The 20,073-nt window shown below is 37.7% G+C and overlaps 1 protein-coding gene across 5 annotated transcripts in view; it reads left to right on the forward strand.

The window, feature by feature from the left end:
* The window catches only part of SSX2IP (SSX family member 2 interacting protein), a 40,475-nt gene that overhangs the window by 2,295 nt on the left and 18,107 nt on the right, over nt 1-20,073 (forward strand). For all 5 annotated transcript variants that reach the window (XM_082834369.1, XM_082834370.1, XM_082834371.1 and 2 more), the window contains exons 2-6: nt 15,294-15,425; nt 16,018-16,187; nt 16,659-16,871; nt 17,791-17,901; nt 19,495-19,630. In XM_082834369.1, the coding sequence (XP_082690495.1) occupies nt 15,383-15,425; nt 16,018-16,187; nt 16,659-16,871; nt 17,791-17,901; nt 19,495-19,630 (673 nt within the window). In that variant the 5' untranslated portion in view covers nt 15,294-15,382. The remainder of the gene's footprint in view (nt 1-15,293; nt 15,426-16,017; nt 16,188-16,658; nt 16,872-17,790; nt 17,902-19,494; nt 19,631-20,073) is intronic.

Consider the following 20,073-nt stretch of genomic DNA (forward strand, 5'->3'; position numbering starts at 1 on the left):
TCTTTACTTTTGATAATTGATCAGTATTATGATCAGTATTATATAGTTCCTGCAGATTTACTGAGTTATGCTTCAATGATTTACTCTTTTAATAAACATTTATTAAACACTTACTGAGCCTCTACTTGCTAGATCTGAGGATGAAAAATATCAGTGTTGCCTTGTGGAGTTTGTTTTTAGGAAATGTACAGTATAGTAAGGGAGAGAGCGAAAATGAAAACTGCGAATATGAGAAGGCTTTAAAAAGAATTTCAGGACTTCCCTGGTGGCGCAGTGGTGAAGAATCTGCCTGCCAATGCAGGGGACACGGGTTTGAGCCCTGGTCCGGGAGGATCCCACATGCCGTGGAGCAACTAAGCCCGTGCGCCACAACTACTGAGCCCTTGTGCCACAGCTAGTGAAGCCCGTGCGCCTAGAGTCCATGCTCCACAACAAGAGAAGCCACCGCAATGAGAAGCCCGCACACCGCAACAGGGTAGCCCCTGCTAACTGCACCTAGAGAAAACCCGCGTGCAGCAATGAAGACCCAACACAGCCAAAATAAATAAATAAATTTATTTTTTTTTAAAGTAGTGATGATTAAAAAAAGAATTTCAGTTGTCTTGATGGAGGAGGAGACGTTCACCCGATGAACACATATGTTGCAATGGACCATTGAAGAAGTATAGGTAGTTTGGTAGTTGGGACCAGGTAGAGTGGGTTAAGGTTAAGGTTGGAGAGCAGGGCTATGACCTTTGACTAGTAGGTGATAGGGAATCTTTAAAAGGTTTTATCCAGGGGAATTATATTTGATTTTTACTTCAGAAGGGTATTTCCACCAAAATCAGTAAATTGCGTGGTCCATAGACGATCCAAGTAATATCTGAGGCAGAACAGTCCTACACAGCATTAAAAACTTTAATAATATGTTATTGAAGCCCCCAGAAACTTCAGAAAAGTAAAAATGATTATTCATACAACCAACCTTTACTGAGAATCTTTCTTTTTATAATTGTGGTATAATTGACATGTAACGGTGTATTAGTTTCAGGTATACAACATAATTTGGTATTTGTGTATACTGCGAAATGGTTACTGCAGTAAGTCTAGTATCTTCTACTTTTAAGATTGAGGGAATAGAGATACAAAGACAAATAAGATACACTCCCATTTTCAAGTAACTTGCAGTTCAGTAGGAGAAATGACACAGTTGTAATGCAGTGCTGAATCTGAGTGTCATAAGAGACATAAAAATGTCAGGTCTTAGCAATGTATGATTCTGAGATGAGAGAAGACACAAATTCTTTCAAATTGAAAATTAAGTTCTTGAATAGATATTAAACTTTGGCCGGTTAAACAGTCAGTACAGTCTTAACTATAACATTTACAGTTCTCATCTATTAACCCTCACTTCACACATTGCCCACCATCCCTCTTACTCTTTTGTGTGAAATTTTGGGCTTGACTACCATACTGCTAGCTATGAGACCTCAGCAAGTACCGTATCTTCTCTGTGCCTTAGTTGTCTCATTTGTAAATTAGGAATAGTAATACCTACTTCATAGGTTTGCAAGGATTGAATAAGAAAACATGTTAATATCCAGAACGGTGCATGGAAAAACACTTTACATCTTTTGAGCACTTAATATTTCTATTTGACATAAAAATGCTGTAATTGAATAAGAACTAACTTAAAGACAGGATTTTTTTTTTTTTAAGAGTCACACATGGATCTATCCCTGAGTATCAGGCAAAGCCTCTACATTCAGAAAAGCTAAATATATTCTGTTAAACTCTGCTTCTCGAACAAGTGACCTTTGTTTATTATCTCCTTTTCTTATTTGCTGATCACTTTTCTGAAATCCGATTTCCATTTTTACCCCTCAGCTTTGTCATACAGTCACTAATTACCAAATCCAATGTAATGTTCTATTTAGCTCTTGCCCTTTTTATGGCATTTGTTGCTGTTCATCACTTCCTCCTCTTTAAAACTATTTTCCTTGGCTTTCCTAAAACTCCCCCCACCCCTGGATTTTTATCTCCTACATCTAGGTCACCTGCACTCACCTGTTACATGTTGATGTTCTTTAAGGTTCTTTCTGCTGCCCCTCTTTTTCTGTATAGATTCAGCTATCACATGTATGCTGACGACTCCTAAATCTGCCCTGATGTCTTGGTCTCCAGGCCCTAGAGTTTATCTCCATCTGAATGTCTCATAAGGGCATATATAAGCCCAGTGAGTTCTACATGGAGCTCTATATCTCCACTCACTTAACCAAACCCACTGGTAACCTCAGTCCTCTGTTCTCTTTACCTGTGTGACACTGTTATCTGTCTAGTACCAAAGACAGATTTTTACATGAGAGAATAAATGCCTCCCTTTTGTATACTTGTCACCACGTTTGTCGGCCCAACTTCTGAAGCATTTCATATCCATCCTTCATTGTCCTCATTGTCACTGGCTAAGTTAGCCAGCCAACCCCTGACCATTAATTGCTCTGTGCCATAATATTTTGGGGCCAGACGTGCTGAAAATGGGACCTATTTTGGAAACATAATGTGGGAGGAGATTTCTAGAATAATATTGTTCTAAAAGAATTGAGTTTAATGAGTGGCTAGTAGGTATTTGTAACCCGCCATTGCATATACACTCGGCCCTCCACATCCACAGATTCAACCAACCGTGGATTGAATTCAGTCATTTGAATTGAACCCAGATTGGTTGAACCCTTGGCTGTGAAACCTGTGGATAGGAGGGCTGACTGTATTCATTGTACTGTACTGTCATTTTATATAAGAGACTTGAGCCGCCTCAGATGTTGGTATTCACGGGGGCTCCTGAAACCAATCCGTTTTGGAAACTGAGGGGTGACTGTACTTTTTACCTGAGAGTTCGTATTGTTTAGGTTATAAAGCAGTTTAGGTTATAGAGGACACAGTCTTGAGTTTGTCAGTCTTTTGCCAGTTGATTTTAATCTGGTTGGTTGTGCTTCCTATCTAAAAGATGGTACCTTCAGCATGATTCTTTCTACAGGTGCCCTCGGAGAAATAGTGGGCTTGGTTCCAGACCACTACAGTTTTGTGAATATTGCAATAAAGTGAGTCACATGAATTTTTTGGTTTCCCAGTGCATATAAAAGTTATGTTTACACTATATTATAGTCTGTTAAGTATGCAGTAGCATTATGGCTAAAAAACAATGTACATACCTTAATTAAAAAATAGTTTATTGCTAAAAAATGCTAACTATTGTCTGAGTCTTCAGCGAATCCTAATCTTTTGCAGTAGTAACATCGAGGATCACTGACTGCAGTTCACCATACAAGTACAATAATAATGAAAAAGTTTGACATATTGTAGGAATTACCAAAATGTGGACAGAGACATGAAGTGAGCAAATACTGTTGTGAAAAATGGTGCAGATAGACTTTTTTGTTGCAGAGTTGCCACAAACCTTCAATTTGTAAACACAATATCTGCAAAGCACAGTAAAGCAAAGTACAGTAAAATGTGGTATGCTTGTATTCTGTATCCAAGTTTTAGAAATCTCCTCCTATGTAGGATCTAGCATGTAAAAGCAAGAAGACTTTTTAGAAATCATCAATAAATACAGTCTATCATCAGCCGTGTTATTTTATAATGAGGAGATGGGCTCAGAGAATTTATATCATTTGCTCCAGGCACTTAAAAAATTTATTTATTTATTTATTTCTGGCTGCATTGGGTCTTCATTGCTGCACATGGGCTTTCTAGTTTCTCTAGTTGCGGCGAGCCGGGGCTACTCTCTATTGTGGTGAGCGGGCTTCTAATTGTGGTGGCTTCTCTTGTTGCGGAGCTCAAGCTCTAGGCACACGGACTTCAGTAGTTGTGGCATGTGGGCTCATTAGTTGTGGCTCACAGGCTCAGTAGTTGTGGTTTGGGGGCTCTAGAGCGTGGGCTCAGCAGTTGTGGCACACGGGCTTAGTTGCTCCATGGCACGTGGGATCTTCCTGGACCAGGGATCAACCCGTGTCCCCTGCATTGGCAGGCGGATTCTTAACCACTGTGCCACCGGGGAAGTCCCTCCAGGCACTTTTTGAGTATCAAGAGGAGGCCGGGGTTTGTTAGGCTTTGGAATCAAATACAGACATACCTCTTTTTATTATGCTTCACTTTATTCTGTTTTTTATAAATAGAAGGTTTTGGGCAACCCTGTGTTGTCAGATGATGGTTAACATGGTTTAGCAGTGAAGTATTTTTTAAGTAAGGCATGTACATTGTTTTTTTCAGGCATAATGTTATTGTATATGTAATAAACTACAGTGTAATGTAAACATAACTTTTATATGCAGTGGGAAACCAAAAAATTTGTGTGACTTGCTCTATTGTGGTGATCTGGAACCAAACCACAGTATCTCCAAGGTATGGCTATACCTAATCTTTATTCTTACCTTGCAGGGAAAACAGCTGGGTTTTCCTTTCTATCTTCCAGGTTTGCAACTGGGTAAGGTATCTAACCTCCCTGAGCTTCATGTTTTTCCATCAGTAAAGTAGTGTTATATCTACTCCTTCCTAGGGCTGTTGTAAGGGTGAGTGACGTGGCTGGTGAATACATCTGGCAGGTAGTAAAGGCTCAGAGCAGCAGTTCTTCTCTCCTACCAGCTTCACATAATTAGCTAGAACAGAAGTTCTTAATTCCCTGTCCTTGATCCTTGGCAAATCTGTGGATGGCTTCATGGATCCTCTGAAACTGTGGCCAAAACTGCCTGTTTTTGTACTTTTAAGTGGGAGGCTCAGAGGCTTTGAATTCTGTGACCCAAAACAACTTAACCTCTGGGTTGGCTGTAGTCAGGCCTAGAACCCCAGGGCTCTTGATGCCTCATAGCCAGACTGGGTAGAATTTAGAATTGCTTGAAATATTTAAGGAACTGTGTGTGTGTGCGTGTGCGTGTGTGTGCGTGTGTGATTTCATGGGACTTGAAAATTTGCATTTTTAACAAGTACTCAGGTGCTATTGTTGAGGCCTATAACCAGTGATTGAATTTGGGCTAAATCATTGAAAAAACTGTTACAGATACATGATTACATTATCACAGAACAGATTCATGAATTATGTTTAGTTTCTTTGTTATTTCCATTGCCTTTAGTAAATGTCATTACCTTTTACCTAATTTTGAGAATGAAATACCAATAAATGACAATTGTTTTTCAAATTTTATTTGGACTTCTTAGCTGACTTTCAACTTTACAAAGTTAGCTTAATGTGCTTTTTTTTTTTTTTTTTCTTAATCCTCCTTTAAGAATGATTGCTGCAATTCCTACCTCTGACCTGGAAGAATTTGAAGCTGGTACACTGTCTCTAAATTATCATGCTCTTGATTGATACATCTAATTGCCTTCCTGCTTCTCTAAGCTGGCATCACTCAAGACTCATTTGAAAGCCTGTCTAAGTCACAGCATGGCTAAAGTGTTGATTCTTGTCTGTCATAATATTACAGTAGAATACCTCACACTAATACATCATTGAACTTAGTTGACATTCATTCAGCAAACGTTATTGGATTCCATACTGACAGTGGGTCAGTTATGATACCTCACACCAAAGCAGGGTACAGACAATATGCTGACAGGCTTGCTGACCAGGAATGCAGCTTAGGTGGTGGGAGAGAAGTTTCATTACAGTTAGATCTGTACTACAGAGTTAATGCAAAGTGTTCTGGAAGCACAAAGAGAAGGGATGGCAGTTTGGGGAAAGCCTGGCAATTTGGACTCTATATATTGACTAGATTTTTCAAAAAATTTTTTGAATTTCTGTAACATTTAATCTTTTGTCTGCTTTTATACAGTTCACATTCCAGTTACTCAATTGGAATAATACTATTGAATTATACTTTAGTCTCAAGGCGAGGTGGTAGAGAGGCAAGAACCTGTGTGTGTGTTGGGTTTGAAAAAGCAGCTCACATATTGTGTATGCCTTCCTCTCCTACAATAAAGATAGTAGGATGTGTAGTTAAATGTGCTGGACTCTTGTGGTTTGATTCTTGACTTTGTCATATTCTAGCTATGTGACCTTGGGCAAGAAAGCTCTCTGGACCTCAGTTTCCTCATCTGTAATGGGGCGAAATGATTGAGTTATTGTGATATTGAATCAGTTAATACGTGTAAAATGCTTTAAATTTACTTGTTTCAAGTAAATCGTTTATACTTAATTATTCTTAAAATTAGGTAGAATCTCATTTGATAAACGTGGTTGTGAAGACAGAGTGTGTACATTCTGCTATAAAAATGTGAAGAGAATTTTAATATAAATAGCTGTATTCAATTCTCATATTAGGTCCCATGAGAAATGTAAAAATCGTAATTAATAGAACTGAGGATTCTTTAAAGATCATGTAGCTCGACCTCCTGATTTTACAGATGTGGAAACTGAAAACCAAAGAAATCATGGCCTGCTCAAGGTTGCTCAGTGTATGATGCAAGTGGCTGTGGGAACCGTGGTCCCTGGCTCTTGTCTGGGGCTCTTTCAGAGCCTCGTGCAGCTTCCCTGAGGTGGCAGTGCCCTGAAAAAATGAGTTTAATTGGAGAGCCAAGACCAAAACAGATGAAAACATGAGCAGGAAGAAGGCATTGTGTAAAGAAATGCCGGCTGGTGTGGCGTAGGCTCTAAGAACATAATGTCTCACTTCACCCGCTGCGCTCCTGAAGCAGAGAAACACACTTTAGTAGCTGCTTGAGTCACAGAAGTTGCTAGATTGAGAGCATTCTTTTTTGAAAAGAATGTTAATAGTTATAAATCAAAGTCAGCCTCCCTCTTCTTTCTTCCCACTGTGTTTAGGTTGTAACTGAGCTGGAGGCAGAGTCCGCCTTTGCCAGGCCAGCCAGTACTCTTGTATCTTCACTCTTTGCATCAGTGGGGGCGAAGCCTCCCTGATGGGCTGACTCCCCACAGACATGCTCTGACATGACCAGGGTCAGTGTGAAGGCTGCAGCGCCCTTGCCCACTCGTATGTGTGAACACAGGGCGGGGGCGGGCTAGGTGCTGGAAGTGTGATTGATCGATGGGGGGCGCGTTTATTATTTGTCTACACTGATATTTCCACTTTTAGAGGGCAGGGGTGCTACTGTCTGGGATGGAGGTGGCAGTGCATCCAAATGCATTGTCTTAGTAACTGTGCCTGAATCCACTGCCTCTAAAAGTTTTACAAAATAATAAGTGCCCTAGAACATTCCAGCGGTATAAAGGTGTGCTGTAGAAGAAGTGAGAACGCTGGCCCACCTCTCACTACGCCCAAACATCCCATTCCCCAGTAATGTCCTTGGGAACAGTTTGTAACCTTTCCACACCTTTCTCCTAAATATATTTATATAGTTTGATTTAGCACAAGGTGGTGATCAAACTATTCTTGTTTTTCATAACATTTTTTTTCATGCTATATGTGCAAGTCTGCTTCACTGAGATTGTATCCCTCAGCCCAAAGGGAAACGCATGAAATATTTTGCCGCAATTTGCGTCTTCAAGCTATTTTGTGCAGTCTTTGCCCAACTGGGAGATACGATCTCGTGAGTGGTGGTAGGAGATACTGTTCCTGGGCCTCTCATCCATGAAGCAGCAACACATGATAGTTAAGAGAATGGACTCTGGAGTGTGGGATGGGGACTATACCCTGGCTCTGCCACTTGCCAGCTGCGTGACCTTGGGCAAATTATCTAACCTTTCTGTGCCTCAGTTACCTTATCTCTGAAAAGGAAATGATGTGATAACATGTAGGGTTGTTGTGAAGGTTGCCTTCATGAAGTATGTAAAGCATTTAGAACAGCACCTGGCACGTGTTTGTTAGATCAGCCCCCTAGATATTCTGTACTTAGTTTTCCACCCCTTACCCCATTAAATACCTATAAACACCCTACAGAGTAGATAGTATCACCCTGTTTTCCAGGTGAGGAAACCAGCTCGGAGAGGATATGACCAGCTCGGTCAGGATACAACCTGTCCGACCCAGGCCTGTGAGGCTCACGTGGTTTGCACTGTGCTCCCCAAACTGTAAATCCTCCTCAGAGCCACAAACTCAGCAAGGGGGCAGATGATTAAAGGGATACCAGATTTTCAGTTTCAGCCATTCAGATATAGATTAAAATTTAATTTATGAAGAAGAATTTATTTCTGTGGAAAAAAATCTGTACTATTATGCCACTCAGATGAAATCATTTGGATTTTAAATTTGTAAAAAGTAGGTTCTAAGAGGTTGAATTTAGTATTTATCTGTCCTGATATGCATAGACGAATGGTTTTGTATTAGATGGCAGAGGTATTTGTAATGGAATTGAAAGCTATAGTCTCCTTCGGGACAAAATTATAGTAGAAGGTGGTAATTTTTTAAGTAATCATAATGTATTTGGTTTTTGAGAATAATAACATCTATTAAAGTATGCAGATAACTAAATTCTTAAGTTTTATGACTGAATTTGTAAGGACTAATGTTTAAAGACCAAGTTTTAACAATTTTATTTTCTTAACCCAACAGTTGGGTAACTCTAACTTTGTGAGAGTTTAGCGAAGACTTTAGTTGGTTATTTGTGAAAAATCCTGTGTAATATTTAGAAGTCCAGATGGTATCATGTTACTACCTTCCTGTATAATGAAAAAACTATTATTTTCTGATACTTGATTGAAGTTTGTTTTAGAATTCTGATTAGATAGGCAGTTGTGCCTTCTCAAGTTTGAACTTCAAGTGAACTTGAAAAGAACACTTAAAATAGTGTACTGTATGAGGGAAATTTTGTAATCAAGACATCACTTACGTTTCTGCCAAGCTCTCTTTCCGTGGGTAGAAGTGTTAGGAGAGATTTGGGGGATGATGAAGAGTAGTACTTTTCTCTAAAGGACTCACATCTTGTGCATCTCTTCCATTGCTGTTTCATTTATCCACTTTTGCTTGCTGGAATGAATATGCTAATTTATCATCAGTTATTTACTTGGGTATTTGTTGATTATTCTATTAAGATGCGTGGCGGGTATAGAAATGGAGAATGTGACTAAAGAGTCTAACTAGGAAAGATGAAATAAACTAAGGAGGACCTAGAGAATAGAGTTTAATGGCCTGTGTGGAGGGGATGATGGTGGGTGAGCTGTGCTTTGAAGAAGCGTTAGTTTAGGGGCAGGTGAAAGAAGAAAGCACCTGTGGAGCACACAGGCTGGAGTGAGTGTGCCGTATGTGGGACTCAGTTCATTTTATAAACATCTGCTGAGCACTTGCTGTGTTTCAGGAACTGTTGAATACAAAGATGAATACATTCCCCACCCTGTAGAAGTTCATAAACTAGTTTGGGAGACATCCAGCTATAATAATATGGAGGGAGTTGTTGTAATACTGCATGATATCATTGTCATATACCTGATGGGTTGCTTTTGTAGTGCATGGTATCATTTAGTTATGTTTCAGCAAGAAACATGTAATTATGGAAGGGACTCAGAAATGTAATATATATATGTAAATATATATAAAAACTTATGTTATCTATTGCTGCATAACAAATTACTCCAGAGTTTAGCCGCTTAAAACAACTGGCCTTTATCTCCCAATTTTTGTCCATTGGGAATCTGGGTACCACTTAGCTGGGTGCCTGTGGCTCAGGGTCTCTCACTAGACTGCCTGTAGGTGTTGACCAAGACTGCAGGCATCTCAAGGCTTGACTGGGGAGGATCTACTTCCAGACTCGCTCACCTCGCTCCTGGCCGGCCTCAGGTCCTCACTGGCTGCTGGCTGGAGACATTGGTTCCTTGCCACATCAGCCTTTCATGGGGCTGCTCACAACATGACAGCTGTGACAGCTTGCTTTCCCTGGAAAGAGGGATCTAAGATACAGCGAGTGAGAAATGACCCCAAATGGAAGGCATGCCCTTTTTATAACCTAATGTGGAAGTGAAATCCAGTCCCTTCTGCTTTATTCTGTTTGTTAGAAGCTAGTCACGAAATGCAGGCCACATTCAAGGAGCAGAATAACCTAAAGGTGTGTACAGGAATAACTGGGGGCCATCCTAAAGGCTGCCTGCCCCAAAATTCTATAAGCAGTTAATATATATTGAGCAACCCTGAATCTTTGGGGTAGAAGGAAGAAGAAGAACCAGGCAAGGAACTTTTCTGTTGGAAAAAAAACATGTATAATTAACCTGAATCACAAATGTTCTTGCTAAAGATCCGTAAGCTTAGTTTGATGTTGTCTTAATATTTATTCTAGGAATAAATGGTAAAATGAGTTAATTCCACCCTCATTAAACTTTCTGTGGAAGTGATCTCATTTCTGGGAGTTGTTTTTATGCCTTTTTAAAGCAAAGTAATCATAAATGAGAAAAAAGCTATTGTTTGTGGCATAGCAGAGAAGTTTACAAGTGTACCTCAATTTAAGTAGTAGGTAAGGTCCTTTAAGAATTATGTGTTCTTAGTGGAATCATTTAGAATGAATTATAGGAACTCAGTCTTTTAAAGAACCTTGATGGAAATCTTTTATTATATTCTACTTTTAACATAGCTAGATTAATTGATTGTGTGTACGGTGTTGAAAGGTTGAATGGTAGAGAGAAAAGAAGCACAGTTTTGAAGACTGCGATTTGGGTCCAGGCTTCACATCCAATTAGAAGTGTGACCTCAGGCAATCCTGTTGACTTCCCTGAGCTCAAGTTTACTGTCTGTAATATAGATAAATACATATGAAAGAAAATACTTTGACATGAAGAGTGATAGTTTTTTTTTTTGAAACTTACTAAAATCTTCATTTTCTTTCAGAAACAGTATAATTATGTTTAAATGTCACACTGCTTCCCAATTTTCTGTCAGGATCCTAACCTAGAAAATGCTACTCGGTAATTCTTAAGTTCAGCATAATCATTTTACTCAGAAAAGACGAGAGTACCCTTGCTTATTTTACACTCAAGTATGTGACGTTGTACTTGGGGCCTACAGCAACACAGAGGCATGCCAAAGTAGTTCTTCAGAAACAGTGAGATAACATTTTTACTGAAGTAATTGCAATTTTACTGAAATTAGTACGATTTTCTGTTATGAAGATTTACTGGAATGTACTTGAGAGAAATACTTGGAACAGGGAAGTTTATTATATGCTTATATACATGTTTTCCACCAGGAGGGAACAAAACTGTGTCTTTCTGATATGTCGAATAGGAGATAAAATTCTTACTTATGGATTACTTTATAGATTTTTTTTCTTTAATTTATTTCAAGATTGTTCCCCTTCAATCTTAGATGAATGAAATGACTTTTACAAGTTGTTTAAATGCTTTAATCTTCAGGTTTCGCTCATAAAGTTCACTCATTGTTTTGGGAATTTGGGCAGCTACTCTAATTAATGGTATATAGAGAGAATTGGGGGTTACAGATTACTTGAACCAAAGCACAATGAACTGTTAACTGTTTTCCTTTCGTCTTCTGTGATGAACCTATAGTAACAGTGCTAGCATAACCAACCTTGTTTTTTACATGACTTGTCGTGGATAATCATGTCCGCTATATAATGGTTTGCTATGACCTGATTAATATGTAATAATAATAATTTTTATATAAAATATGGAACTTAATTCCGTGTTCCAGCACCAAGCTTTAATGGAGTCCTCCATGGCTGCTTTTAAAGCTTTCAAGTTGAAAGGGACTTGGGATGGTATTAGATTTATGCAAAGCAGAGATACTTCTGTTATCTTTCTTATTTTGCTTTTGAAATTAATATTGACTTACTTTAATATAACATAATAGTTTGTAACCTTCATCAATGAAATTTTAGCTATGATTGGGCTAGAATAGAATACTTTGCTTAAATTAGTCTCTTGGTTTGGGGATGCATATTGATGAGTCTTAAGTCTCTGTTCTTAGAAAGACTGGTTGGGTAACTTTTCTTTTATCACAAGCCTCATTGTGTGTAATTTGGTGCCTCATTGAACAGAAGAGGATACATAGAAACTTTTTAAATGGTGTGAAATTATATACTCTTCCTAAGTTTTGTTTCATAGCACTTCAGAATGGAGTTTTGGTTTTCACTTTGAGCATTTAACTAGACCTGAATATTTTGCAAGGTTTTTTTGTTTTTTACAGGACAGGGAACAACTTACTGGTGAAACCTGGAGACGCTGGAGAACTAAATTCACAGACTGAGAGTAACTGACTTAAATTACAGTTTTAAAGTATGGATATGTAGTAGACACATACTGTGTTTAATAATCTTTCTGTATGAGGAGAAAAGGCACTTAGGCACACTGTTGTATTTTCTAGTGATGTCTGTTCTCAGGTCTTCTAAGGATTTATGTTCAATCCTTATTAAGAGCAACAATGCATTTTGTTACAGGTTTTAGAATCCTGTCATTTATACCAAACCGTCAGATCTGTGTCTAAGTGATGATGATAACAACTGATATTAATTACGTGTGTCCCATATGCCAGGCAGTGTGCTAAATACTTTATGTGCATTATCTCGCTTAATCTTTAGGGGATAATGGCAATTTACCAGTGAGGAAGCGAGGGCTTGGAGAGGTTAAGTAACTTACCCAAAGCAGAGCCGGGTTAGAATAGTTGGATTTATTGTCCCTTGGGTCCTGCTTTGCTTATAGCTAATATCTCTGAAAACCAAAAGTAAGATCATTTGTCTTTCTGGATGCAGATTCAACCTTCATCCTGCTCTTCCTGTTGCTGAAGGTACCCATTTAAGGTCACTGGGAAGTGCCACAGAGTTCAAGGTGCTCTTCTCAAGGCACATGAGTAGCAAAATAGCAAAAGATCAGTGCCAAACTAGATAACCTTCTGTGTGTATGTGTGTGTGACATCATAATGTATTATATGACACATACAATCATTTGCATGAGTATATATTTTATGTTGCTATGTAATCTAGGAATTATTTGTCATCTCTCTTTTGTCCTTGTTTCAACCCATCTGCAAGTCCTGAAGGTTCTATCTCCAGGACACATCCCTAATTTATCTATGTGTCTCTGCTTCCACTGTCGGAGACGTAGTGCAACACTGGTCTTCTTGCCCGAACAAGAATTTGCAGTCACCTGATTTCGTCAGCGCCCACTATTGCCCACCTATAGTCTCACAGGGTAGATAGAGTGGCCGTAATGATCTTTTTTAAAGCCTAAAAAGAGATCACGTTGCTTTCCTGCCTAAACTGCTTTAAGAGCTTTTCATTGCAATTTAAAGAAAATCCAGCTTTATACATCTATTCTTGCTTACTGTGCTTCAGGCATCCTGGCACTTGTATATTTTTAATATGTACCAAGTTCTTTCCATCTTGGGTTTTTATACATGCTGTTTCCTCCACCTGGACTCCTCTGGTCATTGACCGTCTTGTAGTTGATTCCGTATCATTTAGTTCTCAGTTCAAATATCAGCATCTCTATGCAGCCTTCCTTGACGGATCTAGATACCCCCCCACCCTAATACTCTCGTTACTGTGTTGTATTTTCTTTTTTGTCATCACTCTGAGTGTGATGTTACTGTAACTTATTGCTTACTTCTTACCTGTTTCTTCCCTACCTGAATGTGGGCTTCCTGAGAGCAGGGCTTCTCCTATGCCTAGAAAAGTGTGCCTGGCACATAGCAGCACAATTAAAATTTTATTGAATGAATGAAAAATTTCATGTCACTTTAACATTATATTGTGAATATTTCCCCACAGTCTTAACTATTCAGAAGAGAGGTGGTAAACTCTTGATCTACAGTCCAGATCTGGCCTAAAGACACATCTTATTTGGCTTATTAAACAGTAGTGGTGTTTGAGGTATAACTGCCATTCAGTCAAGTGCGCAGGCCTTAAGTGTACAGCTTCATGAATCGTCCTGTTGTGTGTGCCTAAGTAGCCACCTCTCAGATCAAAGCGTACGTGGTGCTCTGATCTCCCCCTTCCAGCTGTTCCCCTTCCACTGGATAACTTGCGTAGTTACTCTTTTTAATTAGCGTCTAATATTTAAAAATTGGGAGATTTCACATAGAAATCCAGAATTTCAACATTTCTTAAAAAATGGAAAGATGTATCAGCACGGGAATTGCTTTCTTTTTTGGCCACAATTTATTGTGGCTGGGAAACAGCTGTCCAAAGTGTTGACATGTGTTCTCCAGTTTGCCTGCAGTCTTCACCTCTCCTCTTCCTATCCCTGACCTTGAAATCAATTTCCAGTTGCTGTTTATAATTTCATTTGAATTTTTTTTTATGGTGGAGAAATAGTTACTACTTCCATTATCTCTGTAAAAAAGTAGAGGCATCGGGCTTCCCTGGCGGCGCAGTGATTGAGAGTCCGCCTGCCGATGCAGGGGACACGGGTTCGTGCCCCGGTCCGGGAAGATCCCACATGCCGCAGAGCAGCTGGGCGCGTGAGCCATGGCCGCTGAGCCTGCGCGTCCGGAGTCTGTACTCCGCAACTGGAGAGGCCACAGTGGTGGGAGGCCCGCGTGCCGGGAAAAAAAAAAAAAAGTAGAGGCATCAATGATAGACTAAAACGGTTATGTGTTTCTTAGTCTACTTTATTCCTATGCATTTCTTAACTTTTGTGTATGTGTTAGCCACCCTAATTCTGCATGGCTGTGTTTAAAGGTTACACGGTATTCGAGCGTATAAATGTATTATTTATGTAACCAGTCTCCTGCTGTGGAACATATATGTTATTTCTGGGTTGTTTTTTTTTTTTTTTGGTATTGTAAAGAACAGTGTGTAGGTGAATCTTTGTGAAGATTGTTATTTTATTAGGATAAAATTTTAAAAGAGGAATTCCTGGATCAAAATATATTTTCATTATTAAGATTTTTGATACATATTGCCAGATTGCTTGGTAGTAGTATAAATTGATCTAATTTTTCTGGAGAGCAGTGTACGGGAGTATTCATTTCACTACGTCTATGCCAACACTAGGAATTGTAATTAAAAGTTTTGTTAGTATAGTTAGTAAAAACAACAAAAAATGGGAATGCTGGCCAAGAAATTTTTCATCTTTTCATCTACGTAAGTAGGAATTGTACTTTAAAGGGTATAGTTTGGAAATATTTATTAGTTAGTACAATTCTGTACCTTATATTGTGAGTCAGATCATGTACCATGTACTTTGTGTATGAAGTAATGCGAATACCTTAGTATAACTCGAGGAGCCATTTACCTTGATTCTTGCACACACACACACAATTATTATTATTAAGCTCCACCATGTTCTGTATGAGAGTGCAGGAGAGTAAATAATGCAGAATCCATCTGTTTTGAAGTACATACAACTAATTCTTACATATTGGCTTTATATTTGCTTTCGTATTTTTAATTAGATGCTGTTATTCTGTGATTTGTTTCCTAAGGAGATGCCTACATAGAAGAGTGACAGCAGCTGGGCTGAATGTTTCACTGCTGAACTGGTTCCTCAGGTATCCTGGCTCTGGCGATTGCTATGGGAGATTGGATGACTGTTACAGATCCAGGTCTGTCTTCAGGTAACTGAGTTTAGAATAGTTGTAAGCAAAAGCAGTAATTATAAAGGTTAATTTTCAATGACACTGTAATTACCAAAAATATTGGAGATGTAACTAGAGAGAGACATAAATAGTTGTAAAATATATAATTTTCATCTTCAGTAAAATTATCACGGAGAGCTAAGTATTGTGCCTAATCAGTGGGGTTAAGTGCTTTGGCTGACTAGTTGATTACTTGAGGAGGAGACTTTTCTGCATTTGAAATAAATTCATTGGCTACTCCAGTACATTCCTCTGATTTATTCCTTTAATCACATAAACTTTGAGTGCATAGACAAGTGGGTTTTATCTATCAGTTTTATAAATCTAAAGTATTGTAAATTAAGATAGTATACTGTAGCTTAACATGCCTTTTCTAGGAGCACCACTTTATTAGTTGTATCTTTTTGGAAAAAATTATATAGTTTTCATACAAAAACCAGCTTTGTCCTAATTTGAAAAAACTAAAAAATATTTCTATAATTCAAAATCTTTGGTAATGGAGATTATGTTGTTAGCTTTGCATGCATTTTTACAAATTATTTACATAAATGCCTTTTACTGATTCTTTCAGAAAGCAAATATATCTCTCAATATACCTCAGAAACAAAGATGTCTCCATCAAGTTTATACTCACAGCAAGTGCTATGCTCTTCAATACCTTTATCAAAAAATGTGCACAGTTTTTTTAGTGCCTTCTGCACAGAAGAGAATATTGAACAAAGTATTTCATATCTCGATCAGGTAACATGTTTTGTTTTTGTAAGAAGCAATAAATAACATAAATCATGTTATATAATAGAACATATCAAAGGTATGAGAAAAACTTGTCAAGCACAAGTATGTTACATATTGGCCCGGGACTTATATTAGATTTGCAGAGAACCTTGGTGACCATCTAGTCTAGATACACGAGGTAAACTTTTTTGTCTGTCTGGATCAGGTTGGATCCCCCATCACCCCAGGGGCTCCTCCACGGGGAGTCTTACCCTTATTTTACTGATGCAGAAACCTAAGTGCCTTCTCCAGATCACAGGCGATCGTAGAGCAGAGGCTAAAAGAGCGCAGTTCTCTTAATTCTTTGTCCTTTGGCATAGGTGCTACTGTCTTAACTATTCTCAGGATAGTTTTCTTTCTCAGAAAAGATTTCTGTCTTTTGTTTATTTATTAAGTTGTCCGGTAACCAACTTTTAGGAAAACATTTTCTCCTACTAGGAATTGACTACTTTCGGTTTTCCTTCATTATATGAAGAATCCAAAGGTAAAGAGACAAAGAGAGAATTAAATATAGTTGCTGTTTTAAATTGTATGAATGAGCTACTTGTACTTCAGCGGAAGAACCTTCTAGCTCAGGAAAATGTGGAAACACAGAATCTGAAACTGGGAAGCGATATGGACCATCTGCAGAACTGCTATGCAAAACTTAAGGTAGAAATTACATCTCAATCTGTATTTCAATGCCATTGTTATGTAGTTTGAAACTATAAATTTTCATTGGATTTATTTAGCAAACACATTTTAGGGTTTTTTTTTTTTAAGTTTTAGGATTTTTTTAAACTGGAAAGTAAAACTGAATGTAATTCGTACAAATCACTTGTGCTGCTTCCTAATACTATCCATATCGAAGGCGATGATTTTATGAACTGTTTAGTGTCTTGCTGAAACTGTAGAAAGTTAGATTAGGAAGTACTTATATCTGAGGAAAATAAAATAAGGATTCTCCCACCCTATCCAGTCTTGCTTAATAAAGTAGATGCTTAACTTAAAATAGTCTTATTGTGAGAGATTGCATCAATTTTATTGCATCAAATTTCAAGAATATTCTTGAGAGCATCTGTGCCCTCTAGGAAAAATCTTGAGTTTACCGCTTGCAAGGCAGAACTGGCGTCATGCCGTAGCCCCACCCTTTTTGACCTGAAGTGTTCTGCTTTGCTTGGTCACCTGTCTTCTTCCTGCTTAGCTCCAAATCATTTTTGGCTCTTTCTCAGAGTGTGCCGTAGAAGTGTTAAAAAGTATTAAGAAAGAAATTATGAAAATGTTCAGCGGCAACATCACTGGAATAGGTAAAGAGTCTTTCAAGGGATCCACTTTGAAGGTCTTTTGTATATACATTAAAAATCGGTATTTAAGTTAAATAAAATTTGATATTCAAATTTAGGTAAATTTTGTAACAATATAGTATCAAGCTTTATAGTAATTGTTTTAAATAAACATTTTGTGTGGTGCTAAACTTCAATTTTAGGTAACAAACCCTAGTTTATGTAACTTGTTTTTACTAATCTTTTACGGATTCAGTTGCTCTGAATCCTATGTTAATTTTAGTCAAAATTGCATATGAATGTTTTAGGAGCAGCTGGAAACCTCCAGGAGAGAAATGATTGGTCTTCAGGAAAGAGACAGACAGTTACAATGCAAGAACAGGAATTTGCATCAGCTACTGAAAAATGAGAAAGATGAGGTAAGTTGTCAGTTATTGCAGATAAAGTTTAAGTGAATTTTTTTTTTTTTCTTTTGGAATTTGAGGTGACCATAATGGTCACGACTTTAAAACAAGAAAGAACCATTTGTTCACCCTGTGTCACATTGGCCTGGAGGAACTGTGTGTGTAGTGTCGTATCACATTTAACTGAGAGGCCAGGAGCCCTCCCCACCAACCTCTCCCCCAAGCGCATCCATTTGCCCTAGTAGGTTAGTCCAGAGCTCGTGACATCCCAGTGTCCTATACCATCTGTCGTGGACTCACAAGCACTGTTAACTTTTTGTCAGACACAAGGGCGCTTTAAATGCAGATCTTTTATTCTCTGCTATACCTTTACTTATATCTGGAATGCCTCTTCTTGCAGTGTCTTAAATGTCAACATTGTTCATCCAGTCAGGCAATTACTTGACTAAATGGACACTCAAGTTACTGTTTAAAAAAAGCAATTCAGATTAAAAATCTCATTTTTAGGCTGAAGACATCATAATTCTAATCTCATTTTTGCTTTATTGATTACTTAGTATTTGGACCTATAGAGTTAATGCATTTGAAATTATCTTTCAATTTATGTAAGAAGAAATCATTATGTTTTTATTGCTCTGCAGTTTGATTTCTGACCACGTGATAACTATAAAACCATAACATTTTCAGTGTTGTATATGTGGCTCACTATAATTAAAGACTTTTAAGGGAGCGTATTTCTTTAAGGACCTTGTAGTGATTTAGACAGATTTGTTTTACCATATTTGATTATTTAGTAGTATATTTAGTAAGTGGGTAAGAAGTATCTTAACTAAACCACAAGGTTACTTATACTTTTCCTTGAGTTATTTCACAGAAAATTTTGACTTAATCTGTTGATTATACTTGAAATGTTTTGACTATAGTTCTTCTTCAGTGAGGATTAAGTTGAACATGATCATCTCTAGCAGAGATAAAGAATGTCGGTATAGAACTTACTTCCTTTCCAGGGCTGCATGAGAAGTCTTAGTAGATATAAACATTGACCAGTAGTGCTTGGCATATAATATGTACTCAGCAAATGTCTGAACTGGATTCTCTCTGCTGTTTGTCTCACTCTAATTTGAGAACTGTTTTTGATCAGAGAAAAATGAACCTGTTTATCTACTGCCAAGTGTCATGACTAATTGGCCTTGTCACAGATTGATAAAGGATAAAGTGATTCAAGTCATTAGTAAAAGGAAGTCATTACAAATGATCAGATGAAATCTGCTTGCGTCAAATGAAGCTTTAATCACATTAATACTTCCATAAGAGTTTGTGGTTTCTAAATGATCAGAATCTGTATGTAGCGTGAAAGGTGTAGACGATAATTTAGAGAGTTAGCAGCTCTGGAAATTTCATAGTTAAAACATAAAAACTTTATGTGCTTCATTTAATGATATTTTAAAGAGTGATTTCCAGTGGTTACAGAGAAGGAGGAATAATCCTAGAATTCTTAAACTATTATATGAGGAGCTGAATTCTAGGACTTCTTTTCTCTACTGAATTTGTAAATTTTAACTGGGTTTACTAGTCCTAAACTCACTTAATAGAAAATGCTTTTTTTAGGTGCAGAAATTACAAAACATTATTGCAAGTCGAGCTACTCAATATAATCATGATATGAAGAGAAAAGAGCGTGAATATAATAAACTAAAGGAACGTCTACATCAACTTGTTATGAACAAGAAGGATAAAAAAATAGGTAAGGAGCAGCTGGCTAAGATAAAGCAAAGGGAACAAATAAGCTAGTATTACACTAAGAAATAAATGTAGAGGGATTGAGCTCAATAATTCATGAAGTGTCCTTTTCATGCTTTATACAATTGATTTTAGATGGTATATATCCACGTAAACTAGAAACTGAGACAACTGGTTAGTTGAAAAATAGTAATTTTGCTTTGCTCCATTAGTTGCATATAAAATTGCATATATATTTGTTAACGTGACAGATGTAGGATTAATCCACAGAGAAAAGCTAAGCCAGAGGACACTCTAACCTTTCATAGCAAAGAACTGATTATATTAAAAATCAGGATCAGTTTCTGAGTACCAAAAGTGTGATTTTTGAGTTAACTTCATAAAATGGTTCATCAGGCCAAATCATTCATGTCGGTTTGAGTTCTTTTAAATTAGTTTAGCAGTGCA

The sequence above is a fragment of the Leucopleurus acutus genome, assembly GCF_964270905.1.
Source record: "Leucopleurus acutus genome assembly, chromosome: 2".
Lineage (NCBI taxonomy): Eukaryota > Metazoa > Chordata > Mammalia > Artiodactyla > Delphinidae > Leucopleurus > Leucopleurus acutus.